At 47.5% G+C, this 22,877-nt stretch overlaps 1 protein-coding gene across 7 annotated transcripts in view; it reads right to left on the bottom strand.

The window, feature by feature from the left end:
* Window positions 1–289: 289 nt before the first annotated feature.
* The window catches only part of ZNF827 (zinc finger protein 827), a 187,993-nt gene continuing 165,405 nt past the window's right edge, over window positions 290–22,877 (bottom strand). For 2 of the 7 annotated variants that reach the window (XM_069558542.1, XM_069558543.1), the window contains exons 9-14: window positions 18,689–18,826; window positions 14,777–14,948; window positions 13,772–13,938; window positions 5,205–5,396; window positions 4,648–4,825; window positions 290–1,176 (exon numbers count right to left, since the gene is read on the bottom strand). In XM_069558542.1, the coding sequence (XP_069414643.1) occupies window positions 354–1,176; window positions 4,648–4,825; window positions 5,205–5,396; window positions 13,772–13,938; window positions 14,777–14,948; window positions 18,689–18,826 (1,670 nt within the window). In that variant the 3' untranslated portion in view covers window positions 290–353. Of the gene's footprint in view, window positions 1,177–2,628; window positions 2,662–4,634; window positions 4,826–5,204; window positions 5,397–13,771; window positions 13,939–14,776; window positions 14,949–18,688; window positions 18,827–22,877 lie in introns of all 7 variants that reach the window. The other 5 variants (XM_069558545.1, XM_069558546.1, XM_069558547.1 and 2 more) reach the window with 5 other exon arrangements.

The following is a 22,877-nucleotide window of genomic DNA, read 5'->3' as shown; positions in this document are numbered from 1 at the left end:
ACACTCTCTTTAGGGTTTAACAAGACAGGTTTCCTTTCAAAGTAAGGAGAAGGGCCGAGAGTGGGAGTGGGTGGCTGGGGAGGCATGCCTCTGAAGGTAGACGGTGCAGTAGGTCACCTCTCTGAAGATTGGATAAAGCAGCTTTCAGGTCAATGCAATAGGTATACACACAGAGCCAATTCTCTATTCCTTACTAAAGATATACAGTACACGTGGTTCAGACCCGAGCGGGCCTGTAGGTTTTTGCAGCAATGTACACCTGCTGGGGTTGTGTTTTAAGTTTCATGGGTTTTGTCTTTTTTTTTTTTTGTTTGTCTCTGTCTCTTGGTTTTTGGTACGGAGCCCGGCTGCCCTCAGACAGTCTCGGCTCTCTCTCTCAGTCCCAGATAGGCCAGGAAGGAGTGTTTGGGCGAGGGGATGCTGGGCGGCGCAGTCTGAGGTCGGGGAGGGTGGAATGTGAGATCCAGCTGGTTCTTGGGGTATAACATCGTCAAGGGAATGAGATGGGCGAAATCCGAGTTCCGGTACTTGTCAAAGCGCAGAGGGGAGCCGTTCAAGGGCATGGCCTTGAGTGCCAGGTTGGGCTCGGAGCCGCTGCCGCCGTGGGCGGCCGACAGGGCCACGGTCTGCAGGGCGTGGGAGGCGGACATGACCGACAGCGGAGACAGCAGGTGGCGGGCGCTCCCGACCACCAGCAGCGGGGCCCCGGGGCCGCCGGCTTCCTGGGAGGCCGAGGCCGGGCCCTTCTTGTCCTCCTCCGGGCTGTCCGCGCTCTGATGCTTCTTGACGTGGCGGCTGAAGACGAAGGGGTGAGTGGTCTTGAACAGGCACTCTTCGCAGCTGAAGGTCTGGCGCGGGGCGTGCTTCAGCTTCTTGTGCAGGTTGAGATTGTCCTTGCGTTTGCAGCTGTAGCTGCACTGGTCACAGTGGAAGGGCCGCTCCCCGGTGTGCACGCGCACGTGCTCGATGAGCTTGTTGGCGGTCTTGGACAGGTAGCCGCACTGGTCGCACTTGTAGTGGTTGCCCAGGCGATGCGCGCGGGTGTGCGTCTCCAGCTCCAGCTGGTTGGCCGTCACCGTCTGGCAGATCCGGCACTTGTACTCCATCTTGTAGTGGGTCTTCACGTGGCACTCCATGGCGGCGGGGCGGCTGGTGGAGTAACTGCAGAATGCGCACCTGCCGGGGGAGGGGGGAGCAAGGACGGGAGAGGGTCAGCCCCGCGGGGTCCAGGGGAGTACCCTCCCCGGCTGCTCCCCGCCTCGCCAGCCTGCCCTCGGCCGCCCTCCCGGCTCCAAAACCCGACCTGGCCCCTGCCCAACCCGGCCCTGCCGCCTCCTGGGGACCCTCGGTGGCTCTGCTGCGGACAGAGCCATCCCTTGGCCTGCTCGGGGACAGCAGTCTCCTGGCTGCACCGGCGGATGCCAGCCCCCAGGAAGGGGAACAGAGCCAGCGCCGGGTTGGGGGGGCATCCAGCTAAGCTGTTCTCCCCTCCAGTCCCCACCGCCCGGCCCCTCGGAGCCCTCCCCGCCCCCCACTGGCCACGGCCGAGGGCTCACCCTCAAGACCTCCCCTCTAGATGGGAGCAACACAAAGAATCGACTTTTCATGCACCACACCAAGCACACGCAGAAAGGCTAAGAGTTTTGAAGAACAGCTTATAGGGGAGAGCTACCTCCAGCAAACAGAGAGTCGTAGGGGTCAGAATCGTGCTGATTAAAGGGTGGTTAGGATTAAGAAGGCCTGTGTGTGTGTGTGTTTGCATGTGGGAGCAAGTGTGCTGTAGATACAGAGATCTGGACTCCTAAAATCTGTCTCTCCTACAGCATTGGGTCTCCATGGGGGAAGGGAGGTGAGAACCATCACTGGGGCTTAGGAGAAGACCCACCCACCAGCCTGTCTAGGAATGAGGGATGGGGGAGGGAGACAGCTGCTATCTGGACCTTGAAGACATCATTAATGCATTATTAATGATTAATGTTATTACATCATGGAAATAATAGTCATCCAAAGGGATCATAAGCTCTCAGCGGGCAGGACTCCCCTTCCTTCTGCGTTCTCTGCAGTGCTCGGCAGAGGAGCCCATAGTGGGCACTGATTCCTTACTGGACTGGTCTCTACAAGTCATTTAGGCAGATTCTAGCAGAGCTCCGTCACCTGATGGGCGGGCTGTGCCCCGGGACAAAGTCTGGGCCTCTCCATCCTAGGCAGTGAGGCTATGCTGCCCTCAGGCCCCCTGGCTGTCCAGAGGGGCAAGGAGGCTAAGGGAGGGGCAGGTTCACGGATGGTGCTGAGCTTCGCTCTGCAGAAGCTGCCGGGCTCAGGTCGGTGGTTGCTATGATGGCTGTAGCGTGTATGCTCTCTTTACCAAAAGGACGCAAATGCAAAAGTGGCTGCCTCGGCTCTGGACTGGCACCTGCAAGGGCAGGGCCTGGGAGTGAACTGTCCTCGGAGGGTCTGGAGAGGATTTCAGCAGAGCCCAACACACCCAGAGCCCGCGCACTGCTCCTGAGCGCCAAGCCCGCCGTTAGCCTCGGAACCTCAGCTCACAGAAGAGTGCACGCAAGAGAACTATAAAGCCCATTCCCAGGTCAGCTGCACACACAACCCCTACGCCAAGCTGGGCCTTACCTAGAGGAGTCTGAAACTCACCACTGTCCTGAGCTACGGCAAAAGAAAAATAATAGTATAATCTTATTTGATCTGCATTATGAACAGGATATAGAGTACAAGCAGTTCCATCACAGAAAAGCAATTTAGACATCAGCAGTCTGTTTCATGTTAAGGACGTTTCTGTGACCCACGGCTCAATCTTTCTTTCGCTGCTCAGGCAGAGGGAAAGGGTTTTCTATGTTCCCGTTATTTATCGTAAAGACTCTGACAAATTACTTCTCTGAGACGGCAAAGCGAAAACAAAACAAAAACGAAAAAGACTCACTGTATAGCCAGAAGGCATTAGCAATTTTGTCAAAGTATTCTTCTACTTGGTCAGCCTAGAACGTGAACTATTACAAAGGGGACCGTTAGCACTGCATGGGAAGTGTCTACACCTGCAAAAGCATCAGGTTCACTCGGCATCCTCGCCAGTGGGTCAGAAGCTCGGGAAATCCTTGGGTCCCCGAGGGAAGGGGGTTCTAACTGGCAAAGCCACAACTGGCTGGGGCTGCAGGTAATGGGCGTGACTGGGTTTCTAGGAAGGGCAGTGAGCACTAAACCAACCAAGGAAATACGTGGCTTTCATAAAAATACGTAAGAGTATGCTAATATTTTGAGGGGGGCAGTGGGAATAAACCAAATCAAATCCCCAAATAAGCACGTGCTAGGCATTTCCCACTTACGTAGTCTTGAATGATCATCGCCCCACTCCCCTTCCTCCTACCCACCCCACCCCACCTAATCAGCCCCAAGAGTGAACCAAAATGGGATCTAACAGTGGGGGCCACTTCCTCTGTCTGGAGGAGTGTTTGAGGAGGGTTGCCCTGACTGGGCAGGAGCCCAGGGACTCCACCGTGCATTGCCCCCCACACTTGACTCCTGAGCTCCTGCTGGGTTGCTCCACCCCTCGCCCATTCAGGACAGTCATGCCACTTCTCTTGGCAAGCTGTGAGTTTCAAAGATAAACGTGTTTTTAAAAACAAGAGGTGTTCTTGTGTTAAGTAAAATGTCATTTTTCATTCTTTTAATTACACCATCAGTTCAGCTAAACATGAATAATTATGCTTTGAAAATGGTGTGTCTTTCTGTGCCCAGTGACAGATGCTTCTTTCTCTTTCCTAGAACACAAGTGCTTCGTGAACGGGGCCTCTGATTTCAGAAGCGCCAAGAAGATTAAACTCTGGTAGAGCTCGGACGTACATTTCCCGAGGGTGGAATTATGTTTTATTCCTTGTTTGCCCTTTAGCACCTATTATCAAGCCAGACACACAGCGTGTTTTGATAATAACGGATGGGTCTCTCTTCTGACCAGAGGGCTTGTTGCAAATGTTGGTTAATGATGATGCTCATTGTCTAGGTCTTTGGGGAGCTGCGAAGAACATGTGATCAGAGGTGTCAGATCTCATGAAGGCGACACCAGCGAGATCCCAATTCCAGCTCCTGGGAAGGCGTAAGGCATGTTTGCAGGAAGACACGAGGCATGTGATCTCTGCATGAAAAGTGTTGCCTCTTGCCTGTTCACACTGGCAAGTATCCAATATCTGGAGGCGGGTGTGGTTGGGGTAGTTGTAGTGCTTATTTAAAAGACTTCTGGCAAATCATCTAAAAAATAGGGATGGTGAAGTGCAGTGACAGTGTAGTGATTTGCACGTGTGGACACATTATAACCCCTAAGTCCCTTACCATCAAGTCTGAACGGAACTCGAGTGGTACCAGCTGAGTCTGCTCTTGCATGCCCGTGTTGGGCTGCTTCAGCGAGTTGACCATCTTGGGAAATGGGAGTCTCGTGCTGACATCTGCTGACCCCCTGGGGGACAGATCTGATTCCTATCCAGCTACCGGCAGCAGAGGTGTGCCCGACTAATGCCCCCGCCCAGGCCAAGCTCCCCTTCTCCATGACCCCAAAAACCTTCAGGGGAGGGGATGGGGGCAGGGGTGGAGGCAGGGTGTTTAATAAAACAACACAGTAAAAGGTTCTGTACTTGCTTTCCTTACTTGAGCCCACCGGTGGGGACAGTGTGGCATTTCTTATGCTCCAGCAGCTGCTCGGGGGTCTTCATGAACTTGTGGCACACGTCGCACTCAAACATCCGGGTGATGAGGTGGATTTGCAGATGGCGCTCAAACATGTTCTTCGTCTTGCAGACAAAGTTGCAAAAAACGCATTCGAACCCTGCAAGGACCGAGGCTGGGTGTACAGGTGCAGGGGGCGGAGGGAGAGGAGGGCAGGGGTGGGATGGAGACCACCCTCCTCCTTCTCTTTCCCCCCAGCTACACTGTTCCAGGCACCGCTCCCTGCATCTCTGAGTTAAAATGAGTGAAAGACACAGTTCTGGCATCAATGTCACACTCCCCATCCTTTCATTCCATTCCATATACTGATGCAAACTAACTCAAAAATCCATATGCAAATTTTAGAGGCTAAGTGTTATATGGTTCCCAGGCCTAATATCTGCTTTCTAACATCACTCCTCTCCAGGGCTTTATCTCAAGACTGGGTCATCCCTGCAGAGTGGACAGGACTGAGCAGACCAGCCCACCTCCTCCCTTACCTTTCTCTGGCTTTTCCTCACTATTCAGGGAGGGCTGGCTCCCAGGCATGACAGAGATGACCAGCAGGTTGCTTCCACTCTTGTTCTTCTGAGAGCTGTCTGAATCGTCCTTGCTGTTGGCTGAATCACTCAGAGCTGAGAGGGACGAGGAAGAGGGGCTATTTGATTCACTAGGGGTCTTCCTGTCTTCCCCTGAAAAATTAAAATAAAACAAAACCCAGGTCTGTTATTTAGGAGATGAAAACCCTAGAATAATATCAATCATGGGTGGGGGAGAGTTGGGGCCTCCTGGCTACACCTTCATTCAGGGAGCACACACTGAGGTTTCCTGCTTTGCTAGTGCTGGGTCCCAGGTCCCAGTCACCTACGGTGATGATGCATATGGTTCTTGGGCCAAGAGTAGATATTCAATTGGCAAGTATTTATTGGGTCTTATAATAATTTAAATCATAGCTAAGATGAACATGTTACCAAGTTCTAGGAACGGTGTCATGCTTTAAATGCATGATCTCGTTTTAGCCTTTCAAAAATCCAATGAGCCATGACTATTATCCTCCCCCTTTTACAGAAAAGGGAAGGGAGACAAAGCAAGGTTAACGTGGCCTCGGTCGTGCGGCTAGGAAGTGGTGGACCAGAGCGTCACTTGGTCTGATTCTAGTGTCTGTGCTCTTCATCAGGGCACTGGGCTCTCCCTCAGAGCCAGTAGTAAACAAATCAAGAGGCCAAGACAATCGAGAATCAGGAGACTTCTGCTTCTCTTCAAGACAGAGTGTCAGAGACTGGATTTGACCACTGCTACTGAAACAATGAAAAAAAAAAACCAGACAAAATTTATCAAACAATAATCTTCACAACATTGGACATGAGACAACAAAGGGGAGTGGCCCCTGCGAGAAAGGGAAGACAAGAGGTGGGCCCCCGGACTGCCCTGCTTCCTGCCTGGAGAGACTTCACCATCCAGGCTGCGGAGCAGGGATGGGGAACCACCTGGCAGACTCACTGAACTGAGGAGACGGAGCTGAGGCTCCGAGGAGATTAACATGCTGGACTTTGCAGGACAGAGCACCCGAGAGGAAAGAGAAGCACAGAAGAAGAACCCAGAGACCTGCAGATGGCCCCCCAAGGACACTCAGAAGAGTCGGGATCAGAGCCCGTGTGTGAGGAAACCACCCAAAGTTAAAGGGGAAAAAGCCATCTGAAAGGCTTCAAGAACAGTGTCTGTTTCCACTAGCCAAATTAGAAAAGCTCATAACTCCCAAGGCACTGAGTAGAAAAAACATTTACTAGTGGCTAATGATTAGCCTCTCAGATGGAGCACTGGTCCAGACCTGCCTAACAAATCAGAAAAGCAAGACCCTCAAAAGATCAAAGTTGCCGAATAATGCCTAAGACAAAAGTCAAGAGTATTTATAGGAATATAAAGTATATTATATTTAAAGAGTATAAAGCCCCCAACAAGGTAACCATCACAGTGTCTGACATCAAACAAAGATGATCAGGCATACCAGGAAACAAGAAGACACTACCCCAAACCAGAAAGAATAAGAAACCAATCAAATTCACCAGAAACTGACAAAGTTGCTAGAATTTACAGAAAAGGACAGAAGAGCACTTATTGTAACTGTATTCTATATGTTCAGAAGTTAAGTGGAGATAGAAACGATATAAAAAAGACCCAATCCAAATTCCGAGAGGTGAAAGTCATAGTGTCTGAGATGAAAAACAGACTGGATGGGATTATTAGCGACTTAGACACGGCAGAAGAAAAGATCAGTGGACTTGAAGATACTTGCAATAGAAATGATCTGAAATGAAAGAGAGAGGAAAAAGAGTCACAAACATGAAAAGCGCATCCGTGAGCTGTGGGATGCCTGCTGGTAGCTTAATATAAGTTCAACTGAAGTTTCTAACAGGGTGGGGAGGGCAGAAAAAATATCTGAAAAGACAAAAATTTTTCCAAATTTGAGGAAAACCCATAAATCTACAGATCCAAGAAACATAATGCACTCTAGGCATAAGAAAGATAAAGAAATCCATACCAAGAGACATCATAATTAAACAGCTCTGCTGCTGCTGCTAAGTCACTTCAGTCGTGTCCGACTCTGTGCGACTCCATAGATGGCAGCCCACCAGGCTCCTCCATCCATGGAATTTTCCAGGCAAGAGTACTGGAGTGGGTTGCCATTTCCTTCTCCAATGCATGAAAGTGAAAAGTGAAAGTGAAGTCACTCAGTCGTGCTCAGTCGTGCTCAGGGTGCCACTGCCTTCTCTGAATCAAACAGTTCTAAATGAGTGATAAAGAAAAAACCCTAAAAGCAGCCAGAGGAAAAAAGCTACATTATGTGCAGAGGAACAAAATAAAGTATGATGGCAGACTTCTCACTGGAAGCAATGCAAGGGAGAAGTAATGGAGTGACCTCTTTAAAGTATGAAAGAAACAACTGCCAACCTGAAACTTTATACCCAGTGAGCATACATCTCAAAAATGCAGGCAAAAGGGACTTTCCTGGTGGATCAGTGGTTAAGGTTCTGTGCTTCCACTTCAGGGGTCATGGGTTTAATCCTTGGTTGGGGAACTAAAGATCCCACATGCTGTGTGGTGCAGCAAAAAAAAAAAAAAAAGAAAGACGAAGAAAAAGCTAAAAGAAATCATTACCACAGACCCAAATTGTAAGACATGGTAAAAAGAAATTCTTCAGGCAGTGGGAAAATGACATCAAATATAAAAACATGGATCTACACAAAAAGAATGAAGAACACTGGAAATTAGAACTGCATGAGTAGACAGACAACCTTTTCTGACTATTTAACATCTCTTTAAAATATAATAAAAGTAATTTTGTTCAAAAATAATGTACTGTAGCAATTATAACAGGTAAATAGATGATGACAGTAACATGAAGGCTGGGAGAGGAGAAATTATTGTGAGGTTCTTATACTAAATGAAGTGGTAAAATAGCACTTGAAGGGAAACTGTAATAAATAAAAATGAACATTATAAACCCCCAATAACTGTGATTGATACATTGTTCATGTTCAAGAGAGTCAATATTTAGATGTCAATTGTCCCCAAGCCAATTCAGTGCAACCTCACAGTCTTAGGTCAGTTTAGCACTGCGACTGTAAGAAGACTGTGCTTCAGTTCCCTTCAAATCAGCCAATTAAGTGACTTGGTGATTGCAAACTCTTAGAAACAAACTTTATTAGGAGACTGAAAAAATAAGTCAGAGTTTGTATATAGGCATAGTGGATACATCTAATAGATCAAATGATCAGCGTTATGCTTCTTTTTTAAAATTTGGCTTTCAACATTTTTCTGGAGTAACCATGAATTACTTGTCCAATTAAAACGTGTGTGAAAAGAGGAAGGAAAAATATTTACCAGTTTACAATGTTTCCAGTGTTTCTCTTTGAAGAGCTGTACTTATGCCTAGAGCACCCAACTCTTACTTCAGTTGACAATTTAAAAACTTGTGCTCCTGAGCAGAAATGAACTTGGTTCCTGCACAGACAGGAGGTGACCTCACTTACTGACCCACGTGGAGGGATGAAACACGCCTTTAACCCACATCCCTCCCTTGGTACCCAGAAAGCCAGCACCACGATTGCCAGTCTCTCATCTAAATATTGAACCAGTTCAGTCACATTTTCTGGACAAACAGAATATTTTCAGTGGGGGCCCTGAGTCCCCAGCATTGCCTCACCAAATCCATCCTCTAAGACTGGTCTTACCAACAGAATATTGTGCATGATTAAACTAGCTTTTAGAAATAAACCAGCTAATTTTGGGGACTTTGCTGGTTAAGATTTTGCCCTTCCACTGCAGGGGACTCAGGTTCAATTTCTGGTTGGAGAACTAAGATCCTGCAGGCTGCACAGTGTGGGCTAAATGAATAAAAACAGATAATTTTAATTACCATCTTTAAGAATAGCCTCAAGTACCCTCAGGCTTATGGAACTGGGGAGAGCTACCTAAATTAAGGAATGCGGATTCTCCAGTCAAGAATACTGGAGTGAGTTACCATTTCCTTCCCCAGGTGATCTTCCTAACCCAGGGATCAAACCCAGGCCTTCTGCATCGCAGGCAGATTCTTTACGGACAGAACAGCAAGGGAAGCTGGCTACACGGGAGCCACGGCAAATACTCTGGGCTACAGCATGGGGAAGCAAGCCCAGCCCACTCGCTCTGTGATTCTCTGTCTACACGGCTTCCTTTCCCCTTCACACACCCTCCCTTCGCTGTGTCCATAGGGTGTGAGCCAGGGTGCCCTTGTCAGCCCAATCCAAGGCTCACTATGATCCCAGCGGTCACTGATCTTCAGCATCGCAAAGATTTCTGGTGGACACCTATGCACAGGTAATGCAACCTCAAACTCAAGGACGGCCAACTGAAGAGAACTTTACAAACCTAAATATTTTGCAATTTAAAACGACAAAAATTGAGCAACTCAGCCCAGAAAAAAATACCAACCCTCTTTCTGCCTCAATACAAATACCATTACATTTTTGGTGTTTTTATTTTTTAAAAAGTAAACATCTCAATTTAAAAATTGTTGCCATTAATTCCATAGTGGTTAAGAATAAGGACTTAAGATCCAGAATACCTGAGTTTGAATGCCATCTGTCCCACTCAGGAGCTGTATGACCTGGGACAAGGTATTTAACTTTGTGCTTCAATTATCTCATCTAAGAAATGGGAATAATATCAGTATCTCATATATTTGTTGTGAGACTCAAGTGGGTTTTTATATGCAAAGCACCAAGAACAATGCCTGGCTCATGGTAAGCATTGTTGAAGACTATATTATTGTATTATAAAATATAACATACAATATTTATAAAATAATATTAAAAACATTTTGTATTTTCCTATGCTGTTGTATATACCTGACATACAGTTGGCTCTCAAAAAATTTATGAAAATAATTATGAATTAATCATTTTTAAGATAGTATTATGTCTATGGAGTAAACTTATTCTGCATGCATGTGTGAACATGCCTAGTTGCTCAGTCATGTCCGACTCTTTGCAACCCTACTGCCCACAGTCTGCCAGGCTCCTCTGTCCTGGGATTCTCCAGGCAAGAGTCCTGGAGTAGGCTGCCATTTCCTCCTCCAGGGGACCTTCCCGACCCAGGGAGGGAACCCACATCTGTTAGGTCTCCTGCATGGATAGGCGGATTCTTTACCATTAGTACCACCTGGGAAGCCTTAAACTTATTCTATTCTCCTAAAATATTGCCTTAAAATTAAATTTTAAATTCAAATTAATATTTTACTGGCTGCTTTTATTTTTCCTACAGATAAATTCCCTGAAGTGGGATTACTGGATCATGGTACATTACATTTTCAAGGCTCCTGGTATATACTAATTAGTTTTCAAAAGTTCTGCCGCCCTGCAAGGCCCTGGCCACAGGAGGATCAGCAGCTTCTGGAAACAGTGGAGAACATTATAAGACATGCTCCTGACTTAATAGGTGACACATAAGCCACTTCTGCGTTTTAGTTTGACTGCTAGCAAGGTTGAATATTTTTCCTGATATTAAGTGATTAGTTTTTATTTCTTTTATTGTGAGTTGACTATTCATGTCCTTTGTAAATTCTTCAACTGGAGACTCTAAGTGTTTCTAACCAGTTTACATGAATTTTCCATGCTGTAAATTTATTAACCTTTGGTCATTTTTAGAAACACATTTTACAGACTGTGGTTTTTTAACTTTTGCTTTTCTTTTGCAAACAGAAGAAACTTTCCTGTGTCAAATCTCTCAGTTTTTTTTTTTTTTTTCCTTTGTGATTTCATGTGTCACTCAATCTCTTACAAATCCTTCTCATTCTGGAAGTTTAATAAATATTCTATTTTCTTCAAGCCTTTCTAGGGTTGATTTGTTAACAGGGATGGGGTAAGTTATGTGGAATTATTTTGGTGTCAGTGTGACGTGAAGTACAGATGGGTGTATTTTCCAAAGAGCTGTTCAAATTCCTTAATGCCATTATGGCAACATTTAAAGACTGCAGCAAAATTTGCACTGAGAAAGCACCAGAGGGAATATCTTCCCTTCCTGGTGTTCTCTGCGGGGACAAGGAGCCAGAGAGGAAGAAGGTAAGGAAGAGTCAAACACTAACAGCAGACAGTTCCTCAAATTCCTGCTCGGCACTTCATTCACCAGCGAGTCTTGGGTAGGAGGGGCCAATAAGGCAAGTGTGAAGAAGGACGTGGATTCTAGGGAGACTATGTAAAAATGTGCAGTCCATGAGAGCTTATCCTGTAGGCCACGACCTCACTTAGGTAACAAGAAAGCACTCCAGCTCTGCCAGGGTACTGACACCTAAGATGCCCATTTTTATGACAGGTAAATGAAATGACCAGGCTTCCCTGGTGACTCGGTGGTAAAGAATCTTCCTGCATGCATCTTCCTGATACAGGGATCAAACTTTTACCACTGAGCCACCAGGGAAGCCCCATTATAGTGTATATATACTGTTTATATCACAACTTTGCAATCAGACCGCTTGTTGATTACAGACTCAGACTGACATATTTTGCGGCAAATTCAGACACCCAAAGCAGCACCCAGATACAAGAAACCCTCATTGTGAGACCATTAGCTTATAACTAGGGTTCATAAACTATAACCCTTGGGCCAAATTTAACTTTGTGTTTTTGTACATCAAGTTTTGGTGGAACACTGCCATGCCCACTCTTTGACATATTATCTGTGGCTACTGTCCACCCAATGGCAGCACTGAACGGTACGGACAGCAACTGTATGGCCTGAAAGCCTGAGATACTTACTTTCTGGCCCTTAAGAGATATGCTGCTTAGCACTCCCAGCTTATAGAGCAGGATAGAAACTTATTCCCTAATAGCAGCACGAAAGGCTTCTCCTGTGGTAAAGGAGAAACGTCTTTAGTGCATTTCACTCTGGGCTCTCTGTAATAATAAACAGGACTCTTCCGCACTATCTCAGAGGGAACAAGATCTCGCCGTGTTCCTTGCGGCAATGAGGAGGTGAGTGAGCCTGCAGCGGTCACTCGGGAAAGTGAGGTTTCCAGTGACGACAATTAGGTGACCAAGTCCAACATTTCTCCAGGCATTAGTTTCTACGGTTTCCTTGGGGTGGTGTAGAGGGGGCGTGGATCGGGGTGGGAGGAAGAAGGTTCTCGGCTGGGCTGAGGCGCACTTTGGGATGGAGAGGGTTAGAAGAAAGTGTAACAGAAAAGAGAAAAAAAATCTGAACGCTAGTGGAAATGGAAGCGAGGCTGGCCTTTCCCTCCACTGGCCACTCCAGAAATGCTGAATTTAATTTGTCTTGGATGTGGGTTTCCCAGCTCACCTGCTGCCCACGGTGCTAATGTGGTTACAGTCAGAAAACCGACTGTAAAGACGCACCTCCTCGCTCAGCATAACGGCTCTCTGCAGACCTCCGAGTCAGAGCTGCTCAACTTACTGACAAAAGCAAGCTTTTATTGCTGTTGGCACCACGGAGCCCCGGCGACCAGAAAAGCAGAGAGAGACGGATCTTGACCGTGCACGCCGCCAGCACAGCTGTCAGGGAAATGCCCCTCCCCAAATCTGTCATGGGCTGAGGACACAAGGGGCAGATCACTGCCTGGGGCTGCGGCTGCTGCATCGCTTCAGTCGTGCCCGACTCTGTGTGACCCCATAGACGGCAGCCCACCAGGCTCCCCTGTCCCTGGGAAGAACACTGGAGTGGGTTGCCATGTTCTTCTCCAATGGGGCTGGCTCCAATGGGCCACTCAGCAACCTCTGCTAGTGACTTGTAAGCAAAAGGCAGGGGGAGCTCCTCTTCATGGTCACTTAATGACTGCACGCTGGTGTCATTCCTAACCATCACTTGGGAGCGGGCGAGCGCATGGTGGAGTCAAATGTTAACATTATCAAATAGATGGTGTTAACCAGCACAGCCTTAAAGGAAAGGAAAGCGCAGGCAAAAGTCTTGGCTGCACCCTTGAGTGGTTTCAGGAGAAGCTGGTTGTCTTTGCGCTTGAACAGAGCTGCCGTTCATCGCTCTGGAGGGTGGGGGGCAGGGCTGCAGTCTGAGGGAAGAGGAGGGGAGCCCGCAGAGCTGGGTGCGCTGGGCTCTGACCCCAGAAAATGGAGAGGGGCAGCCCTCTGCCCAGGGTTGCCAGGGGCCATCAGAACAGCGTGGACACAGTGGGCTCCAGCAGGGAAGTGGTCAGGGCTGGCTGTGGACCTTGAAGAGAAGGCCTGACCTCTGTGAAGCCTGTGTCTCCCTGAGACACCCACAATAATATGGAGGGCGGAGGGTGGTTATAAGAGATCCGGGGTGCAAAGGCACAAGCCCAGGGCGTCGTCAAAGCTCCATGACTGTTACCTATGATGCTGATGACTGGGGTGAGGAACAAGCAGAGCCTGTGACTATGTCAGACAGGCGAGACATCAGCCGGGCCAGGCAATGGCCTTGGGGCTAACGGGTAGCATCCTCTCGGAAGGAAATGTCACGGTGATGCGGATGCCCCTGTCAGGCAGGGCGGCGAGGGGTGGAGGCGAGAAGGGAGGGAGGGGCCGACGGTGGGGGTGGTCACCTGCATGCTTGGTGCCGATGTGCGCCTTTATCTCCGCCTCCTCCATGGTGACGAAGTCGCAGGCCGTGCAGCAGATGGAGAACATCCACTGCTCCTTGTCCACGTGGAGCGACATGTGGCTGACAAACTGGACGTTGAGCTCCGTCTCAAATCCACACACGTGACAGCTGTACCGAAGGCGAGATGCGTGAGCTTCTAAGCAGAGGCTACTCGGGAGCACGCGGTCCCCTCCCAAATCCCGACCTCGATGTGCTTGGGTCCCACCAAAGGGCTAGGCATTAGGAAACTCCTCCGCTTTCTGGGACGGCTCGGAAGCGGCCACCCTGCCAGATGGATTAAATGCCCGCAGAATGTAACAATCCCATCCATGCTATCATGATCATACAGTTAATTCAGAATTACAGATTCCAGATGCTCTACATCATCTAACTGACTCCTCTGGGCAAAGGGGTGCAGGACAGCCTGGCCAAGATATTAGCGGAGCTGGTGTGCCGATAAACTCCGCAAGCCTGGCAACTCGGGCTGTAAACAGCAACCACACCAAATACCGTCACGGTTGAATATGGAAGAGAAACAGGCAGCTCCAGGTACTAAAGGATAACACTGCGAAGGGAAAGGATGAAATACTTTCAGGGCAATTTCCTCACGGTTCTCAGACTCATTTTTCCCTTAGGATAATTCTCAGGAAGTTGCTCAGTGATAAAGGCGGGAGCTTCCCAGCTGTAGGGACCTCCCAGCTAAAAACCCCCGAGCCTTCCTCTCTCCGGACCCCACCCCACAGCGCCACCTCCATGACCATTTCCCTTTTAATTAACTCTTCCAGGCCACCCAAGCCAGCAGAGGAGTCAGCGCCACACAGGGTTCAATCCAAGCAAAGTCAATATTAAAAGGAAGCTCAGCCCTGAGGCTGAAAAGAGACACTGTCACGTGTGCCCTAGCAGACGTGCAGGGGGTGTTCGAGAAAGTCTGGGCAGCCCGGCCTGGCGGGCTCCACCGGCGGCTCACCTGTAATAATAAGGGTGCTTCTTCCCATCACTGCCTTTGGAGGTGACGGCGCTGACGATGTCCTCAGTGTCCGTGCTCACCAGCTTCACCGAGTGGACGGTCAGGTGCTGGTTCAGGTTCGCGCGGCACTTAGCAGCATAGGGGCACAAGTGGCATTTGTATTTTCTTTCCTCTGGGGGAGAAGGGACAGGAGAAAACCCAAACCACGCTCAGAAATGAAAGCCCAACACCTTACAAAAGGCCACTCAGAGGTATCCAGGACAGGAGGGCGCAAATCTCATTTCCAGTGGGGACGAAGCGGACTCTCTGGAACTCTGAATATCTGAAGAGTCTTCCATGATGGATCAAGTGGTAGAGAATCCGCCTGCCATTGCAGGAGACACAGGAGACGCGGGTTCGATCCCTGGGTTGGGGAAAATCCCCTGGAGGAGGGCATGGCAACACTCCAGTTTTGTTGCCTGGGAAAGCCCATGGACAGAGGAGTCTGCTGGGCTACAGTCCATGGGGTTGCAAAGAGACGAACACAGCTGAGCACACACGCACATAAAGCCTTCACCTCGTGGCTCCTACGTTGATACTTTCAAAGATAAAAGAAAATTTCAGGGCGACTGCACCATCTGCTTTTTTCTGGATACCCATAGGCCTCTCTTCCTGATAACGTGAGCCCCACACAGGCTACAAGAATACTGTTTGTGTGTGTATCCAAGCCCCCAGGTGTGTGGGTCCAGGGTGGGTGCTGAGCTGAGGAAGGGCATGGGAATCAGCCTGCCCAGGGCTGGCATGTAAGTGACATACCATCATTTCCCCTAAGCTCCAGGCCTGGGTCAGTCAAGAAATAAACACGAAGAAAATTAAGGTGCGGGGGCGGGGGGGGGGGGAATGAATCAGATGAAATAATTGAATTGGAAATTTTCATGGTACATAAATAAAATAAAAAACTTTAATTATATTTCTTAAAAGAATCCCTTTCATAAAACCGACAATGTTTCAGGGCCATTTTCAGAGTGGCATTCTGAATTCATTTGACTAATCAAGTAAATTAAAGTAAAAGGAGCCGGCTTTGCTTTTAGGTTCAGCAAAAGATAACAGATGGCAGCAGAGGAAGAAAACAACTTCCTCTTCTGTCCTTAGTTCTGACTTTGTAATGCAGGGCTTGCCTTAAAGAAAATACCTGTCTGCTTTACCTGCATCATGGGGTAGAATGCAAAAAAAAAAAGTTTTTCTGCCACAAAATTTAAGGTATCATTCTTATTATAGGTGGTCCCCAACATCTGAGGTGCTGGTGGCTTGGGTTCAGGCAGGGCTGGGGAGGAGCCCTACCGTGTAGAGAGAATAGTCTTTTCTTTAGAATTTTTGCATTTCTATTAATAAGCGAGGTTGTTAAGCTTTGATATTAAGATTGTTAAGTTTTGGTATTAAGGTTACAATTTCTCCACAAAGTGAACCATTGAGCTTTCTTTCTCTTTTTTCCTTTTTTTGGCCAAGCCCCTGTGGAATGTGGGATCTTAGCTCCCCAACTAGGGATTAAACCCTCATCCCCTGCAGTGGAAGCATGGAGTCTTAACCACTGGACCACCAGGAAAGTCGTTATCTTTTTCTATCATTTGGAGTAGTTTAACATCAGAATTTTCTAGTCTTGACAGGTTAAAAAAGAACCCAGCTGGGAAAGTTTCTGGACCTGATACTTTGTATTAATACTGTCTCCTCATCTTTCCAAATTCCCCTTTGGCAACCAGTTTATTTGAGGAGGGCATGGCAACCCATTCCAGTATTCTTACCTGGAGAATCCCATGGACAGAGGAGCCTGGCGGGCTACGGTCCAAGTTTCTTCCCACCAGCTTCGGTCAATTTTGGAAATTTTGCTTAAATTATCTATGTCATTTAAAGTTTTCAGCTTTTTTTTTTTTTCCTTGCCACTGAGTTGCCTTTATTTTCCAGTAATTCTTTAATAACATCTGTATTAGAAATCAGGCTTCCCAACATAAATGTCCATTAATAGATGGGTGGATAAGCAAGATGCAGTAGCTATATCAATGAAATACTGCATGTATGCATGCTAAGTCACTTCGGTTGTGTCCGACTCTTTGTGACCTCATGGACTGTAGCCCACCAGGCTCCTCTGTCCATGGAATTCTCCAGCCAAGAACACTGGCGTGGGTTGCCATGCCTTCCTCCAGGGGATCTTCCCGACTCAGGGATTGAACCTGCATCTCCGGCACTGCAGGCAGATTCTTTACCACTGAGCCACCAAGGAACCCCTAGAGAAATATTACTCAGCCATAAAAATAAATGAAATTTTGCTATCTGCAGCAACATGGATGGACTTGGAGAGTATTGTGTTAAGTGAAATAAGCCAGACAAAGACAAATATTGTATAGTATCGATTATATGTGGAATCTAAAAATAAAGCAAAGTTATTTTGTTAAAATAATTTAACAAAAAAAGAAGCAGACTCACAGAAACAGAGAACAAACTAGTGGTTACTGCTGGAGGGGAGGGGAAGTTAGGGGTGGGGAAGTGGGAGGTACAAACTACTGGTGTGGGACAGACTCAAAGACGCATTGTACAGCATGGGGCACATTCTGTAATAACTGCAAATGTATAAAAGAAGAGTTAGGCTTCCTTTCTCATTACTAATTTCGAATACTTTTGCCTCCTTTCTTTTTCTTAAACAGACTTAAGGGGATTTATCCATTTATGATCTTCTTCCTAGAATTTGTTCTTTTACTAATTCTTTATGATGAGTGCTAAGTTACTTTATTTTTGTTTTCCTTCCCTTCTAATTAAAACATTTAAGTCCATAAATGTTCCTCAGTCCAGAGCTGCAGCTGTTTGTTCCAGGTTTAGGTATGAATGTTCCCCTTTCATTCCTCCTAGATGTCTGGAATTTGTGATTTTCTTCATTTCCTTTGATCTGATTAGGTAGGGCATTTTATGGACCCCTGGTTATTTTAAATTTCATTGAAGTATATTCAGAGAATGTGGCACACAGAAATTCTACTTTTTTGAACAAGTGAAAGTTTTCTTTGTGGCTAAGTATATGACTAAATTTGGTCTTTACTGGTTTAATATTTAAGATTCAAAATATTAAAAAATAGATATATAAAGAGAAAATTAGTCTTATTATACTAATACTGTCTTGCTTTTTTGTTTTGTGTGATATATAAAACTTTTATTTTATCATTTTCTGTTTGCTCTAAACAAGACACATTTGAATTTTTCAACAAGGCTGATCTTCAGTGTAAAAATTCAAACACCTCATTTTCTTATTTCCATCTTGCTTTCTGTTTAATATTGATTTTACCTCACTTCTTTTTGTCCTAGCTTATTATTGTTGCATTGATTAAGTTACTATTTATTGGGGTTTCCACTTCCCAACACTCAGAATCAACCATAATTCTCTTATTATGCATAAATAAAGACAGACACTATTTCTCCACCAAGGTGCTCTTTCCCCTTCCTCCCACCTACCACAATCAGATGAATCCAATAAGATAGAGTGCAGTCACCCACCCCCTATGCCTTCAAGACAAGAGCAATAAACTCCTTACAGTTGAGAAATTTCACCTGAACACACCTAAATGTGAATCTTTTCTCATCAATCCTCCTTGAATGCAACAGACCCTTTTAGGACATGAAGGCTCCTTTCGAGAGCCTTATCTGAACGTGTCAGGTAAAATGACTTGAAAAGGTCAGGATAAAAACATTTATACCACTTCCTGGTTTAATTAAAAAAATTTTTTTTTTGTCCACACCAAGGGGCATGTGGGATCCTAGTTCCCTAACCAGGGAGTGAACTGACACCTCGGGACTGGAAACATTCTTAACCACTGGGCTGCCACAGAAGTTCAGAAACACAGATTCTTGATCATGAAGAAGCCAGTGGTCCAGAGGGGGAAGGCCCCAACTCACCTGTGTGCAGAGACAGGTGTCGGGACAACGTCTGCTGTCGGCCAAATACTTTCCCGCACACGTCACAGGGGAAGAGCTGGTCGTTGAATTTCCAGGAGGGCAACCCGTTTCCTGCCTCGAGGACTATCTTTTCTGTTTCTGGGCCAAAAGGACAAAGCAGTGTGAGGAATAAACAAGGCGACGGAAACACGTTTCAGCCTGGTCAACATTCAAGTTAATGTTCAACATTCAACTTAAGCCAAGGCTTCCTTCTAAAGATGGTGGCTGGTAAATTACAAGCAACCTCTGGTCTTCATGCTCCTCTCCTGTCTCTAAGAAGGCCATTCTTGAAAACTGTGGTGGCAAACAGAACCCTATTTTAGTCAAGTCTCGTATGGTTTCTCTCCTTCCTCACTAAAGGTCTGTGGACCCAGCCCTTCAGCAGGTTGACAGCATGGCTTAGCACTCTGCTCCAGATACAGCAGGCACTCTATAAAAGGTGCTCAATGAGTGAACGGTTGAGTTGCATGTTAAAATTCCAGAAATGTAGACTCTTGCCTGTGAGTGTGTGCTAAGTCACTTCAGTCATGTCTAAATCTCTGCAACTCCATGGATTGTAGCCCGCCAGCCTCCTCTGTCCATAGGATTTTCCAGGCAAGGATAATGGAGTGGATTGCCCTTTCCTCCTCCAGGGGATCTTCCCAACCCAGAGATTGAACCCACGTCTCCTGCGTTAGCAGGTGAGTTCTTTACCACTAGCGCCATCTTGGAAGGCTGCAGACTCTTGCCATCAGACAGTAAATCAAGAATGCCAAAGCTCAGATTCTGATGTAAAAACAGATGGTTCCAATCTCTTGAAAGGATTACACTTTCATTTTCCTTTACGCCCAAAACGTTTTGCCCTATGTCCTGAGTTGTGCAAAATCCTTAATGAGGAACCAGTGGCACAAAGACTCAAGGATGACAACTGTGTACTGCTTGCTATGGTCTCAACATGTGAGTCCCCCCAAATTCATACACTGAAACCCTAATGTTCAAAGTAGTGGTTTTTCAGAGGTGGGGTCCCTGGAAGGTGATTAGGTCATGAGGGTGCATTCTCACAAGTGGGATTAGGTCCTTAAAAAAGAGGCCCCACAGGGTTCCCTGCCCGCTCTGCTATATGAGGACTCAGCAGGACGTAGGCAGTCTGTGTCCTGGAAGAGGGCCCTTGCCTGACCATGCCGGCACCCTGCTCTAAAAGGGCTCCCAGCCTCCAGGCCTGTGTGCAGTACATCTTTATTGTTTATAAGCTACCCAGTCTATGGTATTTTGTTACAGCAGGCTGAGTGGAGTCAGACTCTACTCCACATAAAACGCCCTCATGAAAGAGTATACAACCAGACATTCCTCAAAGGTCTCATGATGCTTGGGAAAATGAGAGCCACAAGTTACCTGTAAGTAATTCAGAGCCATGCATGACCTGCGTGGACCTTAATACCTTCTTTTGACATCTTAAAAAGGGTTTATTTTCTCATCATCATCCATGGGGTTACCTTTCCTTTTCTCATCTATCCTCTGTCCATGGGATTCTCCAGTCAAGAATACTGGAATGGGTTTCCATTTCCTTATCCAGGAGATCTTCCTGACCCAGGGATCAAACCCACCTCTCCTGCACCGCACGTGGATTCTTTACCAGTGAGCCCCCAGGGGAGGCCCATATTGCTTCTCACGGAACTTAAGGATTACATAAACATTCCTTCAACAGTAAGATAAGGGGACAGGTGACAGAGTCACCAAAAGGGGGAAGGGGACACTCTCATGAGGACACTTGTCTGGGCCCACTACAGCTTTCAGCCTCGCCCTGAAGAGCAAGACAAATAGTTTACTGAGTCAGTATCTTGTCCTTCATCTCAGTAAATTACTGTGGTTGTTCCTACAGCACGGCGGTGCTTTATACAACCAGATACCACGTGGCCATGATTTTAAATGGTGGAAGGAACTTTCCATAAAATCAAGCAGGTGAAAACATTCAGACCACCGGGCAGAGACAAACATCAGAACAAAGAACCTGATTTCCCCCAGTTTGGTGAAACTGCTTCCCAGATACAAATACAGGCTTCCACCTGCATTTGGGTGAGTCAACTGGATCAGTTTTCATTTGAATTCAGACTTGCCAGATAGTGTAATCTCAGGACAGAAGGCAAATATGAATGTATGTTTGGAAGGGGCGGGGGACTGATGGTGAAACTGCAAAAATGTTTGCTGGGAGCCACCTGCCAGCAATCCTAACACTGATAAGGCCCATGTATTGATTGATCCTTGTTTGTTAAATGTGGCTCTTTGGGCCTCAGAGACAAGATTGAGTCTTCTTATTAGAGTAGGAATGTGTGACTACAAACCTCTGCAGGGGAAGAGGCGGAGCTGTGGAGGAAAGAAAGGGCAAAGGGAGCTATGGGCTCTGATACGTGAGGACAAGAACCACTCTCGGATAACTGTCCTTGAGTCCGGGCTGTGAGCATTTCCACACATGGCATGAGAGGGCATTTCAGTAGCTTTGAAGTGTGTAATCACAACAGGGCTTCAAAGGAGGATGGTAGTAATAAGTATAAGGAGAGATCAAGAGGGTACAGGGTCTTCCAATACACTCCCAACAAGAATGAACTAATCGGGTCTCAGACTGAACACGCAGATGCAATTATAAAGAGAGAAGTCTCCTGGTGATTCTTTCAAGTATCAGTCACACGCTTGAGAGGTTGAAGCGTCATGAAAAGTCCAATCGCCTCCACTGGTCTAGAAAGCGGTTAGGACCACGAAGGCTGTGCTGTGGGAAAGCAGGACTGCCCGCAGACATGGTGAGGCAGGTGGGGGGTGTTCAGCCCGGGTCCGCGCCCCTGCCCGCCCTGGCCTGGGCCCCAAGCCCCGTCCAGGGACCAGCTCCCTCCCTCCTTGCTGTCTTCGTTTGCTTTGGCCACCTGTTGCCATTTCACACGCAGGAGCAAGGGAAGCAGACCATCGCACATCCCAGAACATGGGGTGAGGCTGGGGATGGAGGCGCAGGGGCAAGAGGAGAATTAGAACTTTGCCCAAACAAGTACTGGAATCAAAGACTTGCTCTTCTTTCCCCAGAGCTGAAATGGAGCCCAAGGGATGCCACGTTCTTCCACGTTTCCTGGGGATGGTGTCACCTGCCTGCTGTGAGAGAAACCTCAGAATCTGTTTTGATTCCTCCCTCCCTCTCTCTGTCTTTTAGCACATCCAGTCGGTCACCAAAAGCTGCCCGTCTGGTTCGAGAGCGATAGCTGAATGTGACGGACGCCCTGCAAGGCCACGTTTTAGGACCCCTGTCTGCCTTCTGGAGGCAGGGCTGGTTCCGGGACCATGGAGGCCTGGCAGCTGGGGCCACCAGCTCTCCTGGACACATTCTGGAAGAGATCCGAGCACTGCCCTGCAGCTCTTGAGGATCAAAAGTTACCAAAAATACTGTAAACTATTTAAATTGTGAACCCTATAGATAAATGTTTATAGAAATGGATGTGAGGCCTATACTAATTTCTTTGCATTAGGGATACAGACTGTAGCCCTACATTAAGAAAACCACTGTGGGGACAAGTGGCAAGTGCCCCTAGGGTGTGCATCTTTCGGCTCGGTTCATAGTCACAGGTTCCGTGCTCCATCATCTCCTCCTCCAGAGACCAAAGGAACTGGCCTGGCTACTGCTTAACTGAGTCATCATCGCTCACCAGGAACACTGCCAAAGCCTCCTAAACAGACTCGCGGGTACCATTCCACCAGCCCCTCCTGGAGATTCCCGGATGACCTTTCTGAGGCACAAGGCAGGTCACGTCTCGTCCTGAGTTCCCAGTGGCTACAACAGGCCAAACTCCTGCATAGGGATCCTAAGATCGTCCACACACTGACTCCAGCCACCTCCCCGCTTCGCCTTCCCAAAGGCTCAGGGGAGTGAGCGACTCTCCTTTCGGAAACAAGCTAGTCCCTCTGGAGCCTTCTTCAGCGCTTTCGAATCAGCTATGCCTCCACCAGAAGTGACTCCCTGCCTCTGGCGCCTCTTCCGCACACAGACTCCAGCTCATTATCCAGCCCTGTCTCAGACCGCATCTCCCTGGTCAAGTCCTTCCCAGCTCCCCAGGCAATGTGTCCTTCCCCTTCTCTGTCCCAAAGCACTTTTCTTGGATACACGATTGCACCACCTTACCTGTTACATCATGTCTAC

Source organism: Ovis canadensis, chromosome 17, assembly GCF_042477335.2.
Source record: "Ovis canadensis isolate MfBH-ARS-UI-01 breed Bighorn chromosome 17, ARS-UI_OviCan_v2, whole genome shotgun sequence".
Taxonomy (NCBI): Eukaryota; Metazoa; Chordata; class Mammalia; order Artiodactyla; family Bovidae; genus Ovis; species Ovis canadensis.
The sequence above is the reverse complement of the archived record's forward strand: the minus strand, read 5'-3'. Positions and strand labels throughout refer to the sequence as shown.